General features: G+C 41.9%; 1 protein-coding gene across 1 annotated transcript in view; it reads left to right on the top strand.

The window, feature by feature from the left end:
- The window catches only part of shisa9a (shisa family member 9a), a 44,356-nt gene extending 36,624 nt beyond the window's left edge, over nucleotides 1–7,732 (top strand). The window contains exon 4 of the mRNA XM_046377921.1: nucleotides 512–7,732. Within this exon, the coding sequence (XP_046233877.1) occupies nucleotides 512–1,425 (914 nt within the window). The 3' untranslated portion in view covers nucleotides 1,426–7,732. The remainder of the gene's footprint in view (nucleotides 1–511) is intronic.
- Nucleotides 7,733–9,458: the final 1,726 nt, after the last annotated feature.

Below are 9,458 nucleotides of genomic sequence, written 5' to 3' on the forward strand. Positions count from 1 at the left end.
TTTTTTTTGGCTTTATAAGAGAGGAAGAGGCGAGGTGGAGGAGACAATCCAGGCTTTCCTTTTGATTTAACTCCTCCGGTGGCATGACAGGCCTCTATCTGCAGGCGTTTACAGTAGCACTGATACCCTGCTTGGTCAGTTACAGTCGATGAGGATAGACTGACTAATAAAGTTGAAGTACATGGGGTATGTTAAACGACCTTTACAGATTGTGGGAGTAAAAAGGGATGGAATGTTTGCTATTGAAACTCCTGCCCTTGTATTTGTGCACTCACATATGCATGCCTTATTTTATTTTGTTTTGCAGCTGATCTGCAAACTGATGAGTCTTATTTTATTAGTATAGTTAGTATATAACAGTTTTTCCACAGCAGTTACACCGATAAGCACCGATAGACTCCATCTAGATTTGAACATTTAGCCTAAGATTTCAGTTGTGCTCTTTAGCAGTTGTCTAACATCCACTTAACATTTCCACTTGCTTTGTTTCTCTGTCTTTCTCCTCTGTTAGCTGCCAAGTATAACGGTGAAATCTACAAGCGTCGGTTGATGGTCGAGCTGCCAACAAAAGGTGGGCTTCCCCTCCAGCCCATGGGCAACTCCAGACCCTCCATGGGCAACATGTCATCAATTACTCCTCCAATGACTACCAACCCCATGGCTTCTAACCCGATGACCTCCAATCCCATGAACCCCACCATCACCCAGATGACCTCCATGACCCCAATGACATCTATGATGCCCATGACCTCCATGACCCCAATGACCTCTATGACACCCATGACCTCTATGACACCCATGACCTCCCTCACCCCAATGTCCTCCATGACCCCTATGACCTCACTGGGTCCACTGACTCCTGAGCCAGTGGCCACCTATGTCACTGAGATACCCAGCATCTCCTCTGTCTCAACCCTCCCAACAGAAAGGCACATAGCTGGTGGTGGAGGAGGAGGAGGAGGAGGGGGACTCAAGCCAAATGGCCACAAACCCAAAGGCAGTCACGGTCACGTTGCCCACAGCTCTCACAGCTCTCACACTCATGCTCACAGCCACAGTAGCAAGCCGCCAGGACTGGGGGCTACCTCCCTGGCACACAGGTCGGGGACAATGCCAGGTGGAACATCTCTGGGCGTCTCCAGGGCTGCAGAGACCCCCATTGGCTCCAGCTCAGCTACAATGGGCCGCCCATTGGTGTACAGTTCCAACACAATTGCGACTGGGCATGCTATGGGGCTGGGGCTGAAGGGCTGGGATGGGACTGAGACGGTGGGCCGGAGGAAGACCTATGGGCACAAGAGGCCTCAGTGTACCATTCTGGAGCCCAACCAGCTTCATGGCTCCAGAGGCCACAGCCACAGTCAACACTTCCTCCCCACACAGCCCTACTTTGTGACCAACAGCAAGACAGAGGTGACTGTGTGAGAGAGGAAGAAATGAAGACAGGTGGAAAGGATGCATGTAGAGTGATGGCACAAGTAATGTCATGAACTGAGACACCAAACTCCTGGGGTGTCAAAGGTGCAGATCTTTGTGTGTGTTTGTGTGGCTCATTGGTATACTGGTGAATGTGGTGGGACAGTGATGTTGTGTCCGAGTGGTCCTCGTATCACAAACAGAGAGTTCACCCATCAAATGAACTGACCATTATTGTCAAGAGGTTGGCATCTAACTTGGTGGCATCTGTAACCATAACTTCAAACAGCCTACAGAGCAGAAATGTCTGTACACTTGTGCTGATACAAGAGTGTTGTCTCTACTTGGTAATGATAACACTATCTGAGTATTAACAGTGCAACTATACACAGATGATAAAGTGGGAAACTGCTGATAATAAAATGGATCGGATTTACAAACCAAATCTGAGAAGCAATATAAGGGATCAAGTGTAAAGCACTGAAGCATTGTGGGAATGATGAAGTACAGCAAAAGTTTACCCACAAACCTTGCATCAAGAATTCTGCTCATCTGTCCAATAAAGTGTTGAATGGTTTGGAAGAAAGGACATTCCCTTATGATTAACTCCCAAATCTCCTGAGGGCTTTGAAACAGACACACACACATGACTGAGGGCACTGAGCTTTGGACTACACACATGCCGGGCTTTGTACTGTGGCTATTCAGAAGCGCCTTCATAAGCTCTGCAGCTGAAGGTCGCCCTTTTCCACAAGGCTCCAGGACACAGAATGGAAGCTGTCACACTGGCATTGTTCTGGTCTGATCTCGTCTGTGTGGTGACAGCTGGCCCAGAGGAGGGATCAGGAGGCAAGGAGGCAGCATCTGGAAGATGCTACAGCTAGCAGAGGCTCCTCGGAGCAGGATTCTCGTACACACAAATCCACACATTCATGCACATGCAGACATGTTTTCACACACACAGAAATGTATACTGTAGAAATGCCAAACACCAGGATTTCACTAATATGGGATTTGAAAGAGTGATACAGATAAATGTAGAACTAAGCTACAGATAGCAGATATTTTCTTTGATATCTTTAAATGTGACAGTTTTCATTGCAAAAGCGTGTCTCCTTAGTGTCTCCCTAAAATCAGAATAAGCCAGTTAATGACAAGGTACAGCTTTGGATGCTTAAATACTTGGTCAGGAATGGCTTAATCATACTGGTTGTGGACAAAATGTCAGAATTAAATAGCAAATATGTTTTGCTTATGTATGAACAGAGAAATTATATAAAATACACAGTAAATATGACATGAAATGTGGGTTCATTGAGCAACTATATTCCTAACTTATTTCATGCACCCAGCATGTTATTTCTACCCAGAATCTGTATAGGATGTTAATCTTCTCTAGTTTTAGATAAAAGCAAGAAACTTACTGAGCAAAGTGGGTGTAACAGGAATAAAAATATCACGAGAAACTAGGCTTGATTAGATCACTCACTGTACTCGAGCTCTTGCTGAAAAAAACATCACAACCAACGAGGAAAAAAACTTTCTGGGTTACATGACTCAAACATAAAAATAAATCCTTAAGTCTGACAAATAGGCCATATCTTCTAAGGGCTTCTCCAAGCCTATTTGCTTGTTTTGTCATCATGTGACACTTAATAGCAGCTGCAGCCACAGTTATCATTTTGACATTCTTATCTAAAGTGCTGCTTCCACCTCTAAGACCCTCTTTACATTTTCAATTGAGATGCATTTTTAAGTGATCTGGTTTTAATGCTTATCCACACTAAAATGAAAATGTGAATGCACCCAAGACACAGTGAGGAAGCATTATGATAGGACTGCTTAAACCATCTCTGGCGGTGTCTTGGAAATTGTGTCCAGATCCAACTACATCACAAGCAAAAAAAAAAAAAAAGAAAAAAAAAGAAAATAAAAGGTGATGGTCAGTACTGTACCAACAAATACAGATCGTCAGGTCATTGTTGCATACAGAACAAGCAAAAAAGGGTATTGTTTGCCAATTTTAAAGCTTGTAAATATACGAGGAAGAGGTGCACATGACAATCTGTTGATACAAAAAGACATTGGATTTCAGTGTGACACATTTTTTTGGGAGCTCCAGCTGAGCTATACTCAGTTTGGTTGCACTGTGTATTCGAACTGCATGTAGAGCAGAGGCGCAAAGGGGGGCCTAATACTACAGCTTCTAAATCAAAAGCCGGATGAAACAACAAAGCCAGCTGAGCATAAGATAAGGGGGTCTCAGGCAGGAAATATTTTTTGCCTCATGCTGTGGAACCCCCGTTGCCTTGATGGTCACATGACTGGAAACGTGAAACCAAATTGAAGGCATGGAACAGGATTTAAGAAGTCATCAGAGTGTTGAAAATGTGTCACCTCTACACCCACACCTGACACACTCACCCATTCATTCACACACACACACACACAGAAATCATTACAGGGTGGACTCTGCTTTCCTTCTGCTCCCACAGTGCCGAGCAGCAGGCGTCATCAAGGCAGGGAGACAAAGAGTCAGCACTGTTACTGCGCCTGTTGTACATGAAAGACTGTGAAACTCCAGACCTTGGCCCTTTGTAGCGATAATTGATAATATGCTTTTTATATATAAGGATATACATAACTTTTCTCTCTTTATTTTCATCTCTTCTTCTTCACTTCTTTTCACCCTTTCTTCTTCTTTGCTCCCTCCATGTCTGAATGGAAGAAAAAAAAATACCCACAAGAATCAAAATTGTGATGAATCTTTTTTGTGATGGTGGAGTACAGTCATGATGAGACAGTGAAAAATAATAATTCACCCTTACTTTCAATTCACGATTGGTTTTGGTTTTGGTTTCTCCCTGTGCATTGTTCTAGCAGGAAATGTAAGTGATTGATTCTGTGTGCCAAAAAATGTAATTCAGTTTGCAGTTTTGTACCGTTGTGTGTCCTCTTGAACACTGCACACATTTCTCTCTCTTTAGAACTTTTTGTATGTCTGTGTGTGTGTGTGTGTGTATGAATCCAACTTTGGCATATGATTATTGTCTCTGAAGAAGTCAACACTCAAACAAACAAACCAAACAAAGCAAATCATATATAAATGGAGTTCACAATCCCATAAACCTGTCTGCGTCCGATGAGAATCCTTTTCAGATTTAGTTGTTTTTTCCCCTCCTCCTTGTATTTATTTCCTCCTTTTCTTGACAGCTGGTGGTTTTGTTTGTGACAGAGTTGAGAAGCAGGTCAATGTTTGCTCAGGATGTGCATTATCGGACCCAATTGACTTAATCCAGCAAGGCAGAGATGTGGAAACATAAACCTTCCGTGCCACCCCGTACTGCCCCGTCCTTAAAGCTCATTCAGCTCTGCAAAAGCAGCGACTGGAACAATGGTAAGCAGGCAGGCCAGTGGAAACAGTTGGTTAACAAAAAATTCCCCCTTCCCTCACCGTAAGAGCCAAAATAAACCTGGTAGAAAGCGGTGCATTGGTTGTGCTGGCTGTATCACGGCTGATAGAGTCAGGGCCACAGATGAGTGGGTTCAGGAAGCAGTCATGTCTGACATTTTTCATCAGACGAGTCAGTCAAACAAAAAATGCCGCAGCAGAGACAAAAGGACACAGGTTGTCCACAGCTTCAAAACAGCCAATTCAGTAGCAGAGCCAGGAGGGGTTCTGGAAACAATCAGTGTTCATCATTTGTTTCATCATATTCGTTGTTTATGCCAGCTACCCACTTTCTACACCATTATGTCGGACAAAGATGCTCTTATCTTCAGCAGAATACATAATAAGCCATCGTGAACAGTTTATAGTTATTGCCATATGGTATCATCCATAAAATATAAATATTACACTCAACAAGTGGTTTTGCAATGGCCTGATCGTACCAACATTTTGAACTGCAAAATTTCACCCTGAAATGTATTAATTTTAATGGCTTTTCTGTCATGTGTAAACCCACTCACATTTTTTGCGGTGAGTTCAATCTTTGGTGAACTTTGCATTGAGAAGTTGTGCTGCTGACCAATAGCAAACCTTCACATCCAAGCTGTTGTTGCTTATTAGCTGTGTGGTGCCATTCACTTTTATTTAACCTCCTCTTCTGCACTACAAGCCGCTCCATCGTAAATGTTTGAATTTCAGACAGCTTGTCACAGGAGCTGATGGCACAGATATGTCTTTATCATCCCTTTAGCAACCTAGCTTCCCCCGACTTCAGTAAACCGTAATGTTTGCAGAGTCAACCTCTTAGTCAACTCTCAGTGTCTTACTATCTAACATAAAACTGCCAAATAAAACTGCCAAATGAGTTCCAAATTTAGTGATGACCACTCAGTGTGAACTCATTTCTCCAGACTATTCAGGTTCTGCTTGCCTTGTTGGCGCATTCATTGTTATTTTTTTTTCTCCATGTCTGAATGGAAGTCAAATGAGGAGTGTAGGTGCAATTGGCCTAATTATAGGAATCAGACCCATGTTAGAGGGGTGCAGTGCTTCACCGGCACATTGATCAACAACAGGGGCAGGAGCACGAATCAGGCCGGTCAAGCATGCAGCCTCAGGTTGTGCGGTATTAACACTTTAGCTGAATATGCTTTGATCTTTGGACCTGGAGTTAATAACAAATATTATATTGTGTTTTTTACTGATGCGTTATTTTGACTGAATTTATCCCCTGCTTTTTCAGTAAAAATCACAAAGTGGGGCCACAATAGAGAAGAAGTGAGACCTGTTCCTCTAGCCAGTTTACTCAACCAAATTTAATTGACTTATTATTTAATTTAATCTCAACATTCATAGAATTCACCAGGCTTTCCTCTTTTGTCCCTTTGAATTATTTTGCACTGAAGCATGGCAGAGCAGCTACCTTGGAAACGTGAAAGCTGATAACGTCTTTTTTTTATTTTATTTTACTATATATTTTCCTGCATTTATATATCTGTACAACTGCCAGCACACTTTTGCCCTTGCCACTGCTGACCCCTTCTGTTCTCCTGTGGAGATTCATATGTGTGGTATACAGCCTCTTCTTTTCACCCAGTGAAGAGGAGCTTTACAGAAAATACTTTGGTTATCGTACCCCACCCCAGATCCCAACCCTCTTTGCACAGGAGCCACCATCAACCCATACAAGTTTCTTGTGCAGCTACAATGACCTGACTGAATTCCCCACTGTTAAACATTGCCAGTTGTGTTCTGCCTGGTGTTTGACCCCATTTCTCCACAAGAGAATTTTTTACCCATGCATCACCTGAGCCATTACACTCCCTGACTCATCTCTCATAGCCATGTAACCACCTCTGTGCTCATGTCTGATGAGCTCTTGCTCTAGTCTTTTGAGTTTTGCGCTTAGAGGTGAAAGTTACTGTGGAGCTAATGTTGAGCTGGGGAGTTGGCTGGTGGGCTTCCATTATCTCGTAATATGTCATAACAAGAGCACAAAGAAAAGCAAACAGCAGGAGTGGCAGAGGCGCAAGAGAGATTTCGAATTTAATGAAATATCTCCAAACAAGACTGGAAGGCAAACACCGAACAAACTCACCCACCTACCCACTCACAAAATACACATTGACAAGTACTAGAAATGACAAAACTGAGAATTACAAAAGCTTATGCTCCCGCCAGCCCACACAAGCTTCACTGAGAGACAGAAAGAGGCAGGTTACAGAGAGGGAGAGGTGTGAATGGGATATGAAAATGGGGACTGTGGTCCATCTTCTCTCTTGGTTTAACTGAGAGAGAGGCCTATTAATCCAAAAAGACAACCCATTAGACAAGTTGTGCTGAAATTGAGCTCTCTTATTCAGCAGAGCAGCCAGCCACTGAGAGAAAACCACACAGTGGAATATCTACAAGGAATATTTAATAAAAGACAGAAAAGGAGCTGTACTGGGACCTGTGGCCAGGGGGGGTTTATGAGTTCTCACTGTGGTTTTTAATCACAGAAACCCAGAGAAATGTGGGGAAGAGCTTTGGTGCTGCGACAGCGACTCAGCCCACAGTGACACACAAAGAGAGGGGACATAATGTCAACACTTGATAGGGAGGAAGCTTTGAATAATTGATATTGCAAAATGTTGGCCGTGCACGACACGTGAGCGCCATCAGCTCCATTTGGAAAGCTGCGAATCAGAGACAACTGTTGGCTCACACACACACACACACACACACACACACACACACACACACACACACACAAAAATCTGCTCTATCCATTGATTTCATGTTGTTACAGCATCAATACAGACATGTAGACTTGCAGACTTGTATTGATCTTTAATGAAGCAGTTCAGTAGATTCTTAAATCAGTCATCGATTCATCCAGACCAATTGGTCCTTACTAATGTATGCTGGAACCTGTTTGTCAGCTACTGTCAGGGTGAGTATTGCTTTACACTCTGAATCCTGTTAAAAGCTAAAGATGTGAAGCATGTCATGTGTCATGTCAGTCTGGACATCAGGACAATGCAGCAGTCTGTAAATATCCTTTATTGTGGTGGGAACAAATAAAAAGCAGTATCCCATAGCCTTTTCATCAAAGAGAACAAAGAGGAGCATTACCGGGATTATAATGTGTGAGATGTACAGTACATTGGGGATGACACTTAAGGGCTCAAACACAAGTTACATTTTTACCATTTTTCTTTTCAATCCTTTACCTTCGCTGTTTGCTGGACTTGATAGCGTTGTAAACATGCAGCCTATGAAGAGCAGCATATATGATGGACAAAAAAATCAATATATCACTATATTATCAAAGGGGAGTTCTCGTCAGCTATGTTTACGACTTTGTATAGCATCAGTCCTTATGCGCAATGTTTTCACCAATCCGGAGCTGTCTATTTATGCACACAGAGACAGAGGAGATGCAGTGTTCTTTGTCCAGTAAGGCTCACATCTGTTTTAAAAGGGTTTGCTCCTATGGTGTACTTTATATGTATGATTATTTTTTATCATGAACCTATATTAAATATATTTGCTGTTAGAATTAACTGAATGATATCAGTCACAGTGGATGTGAAAAATACTGTAAGACCTCTGCTATGAGCCGAGGGGTTTTCCATTACCTTTGAAGAATCAATAAGCTATTTGCGGTATGACTACTATCCATTAGAGATCATATCCTTTTATAGAATAACTCATTGATTAACTCATTTTGGTGTTAATCATTACATACAAAATTATATGAGATACAGTTTTCTATTTATGATGTCCAGACCAGTTTGTGGTATTTCTGCATATGTGTATATGGAAACATATGGCCCCAACACTGCATTTATGCGTGACTAGTACAGCATATTTTCTATGGTAGAGCCCATCTCTCGCTATTGTTTGCACAGTAGCTTATAATATGCACCGTGATGCCCCACTGTCCTTTTACTGTTTACTGACTTTATAATTTGTGAAAATAAGTTATGAAAAAGCTGTATTTTGGTACTATTCAAATATTGTTAGAAAAAGAGATATAGCAGACGTTTTGTCCAAGAAATATATTACCATAGTGTTGCTATGAATCTGTCTGTTTACCTTATTTTGGGGAGGGATGACAGGGATATTTTTGTTCTTCCTTTGTTGTTGATTTGCCATCTGACAGTATATCACCATTGTTCTATATACAACTTTCTTACGTGGCAATAAAAGATGACTTCTGTAAAAACGCTCCTCTCTTTGCCGTACTTTTTTGTTTGTCATTATTCTTATTGTTTCGCTGTCTTTTTGTCCTCAGGAAGACATACTGTACAGCTCCTCTTCATCCCCCCCTTCCTTCTACCTGTCCCTTCGCTCTCTTCTTTCCAGCAAACATTTGATGTTCAATAAATATTCATAGAGTGGATTGGACTAACTTTGGAAACACATTTATATATGACAGCAAAGTAATTTTCAAAGTCACTTTCATACACAGCTGCTAGCTTTGTTTTTTTTAGGTTGACATCTCGAATGTCAAGTTCAAACAAATTCCAAATATATGTTTCCTCTTCTGTCTGTTAAAAGCTGCTAAATTAGCACCTCTTTCTCTGTTTTCTTCCCATTGAGT

The sequence above is a fragment of the Scatophagus argus genome, chromosome 21, assembly GCF_020382885.2.
Source record: "Scatophagus argus isolate fScaArg1 chromosome 21, fScaArg1.pri, whole genome shotgun sequence".
NCBI classification, from domain to species: Eukaryota; Metazoa; Chordata; class Actinopteri; family Scatophagidae; genus Scatophagus; species Scatophagus argus.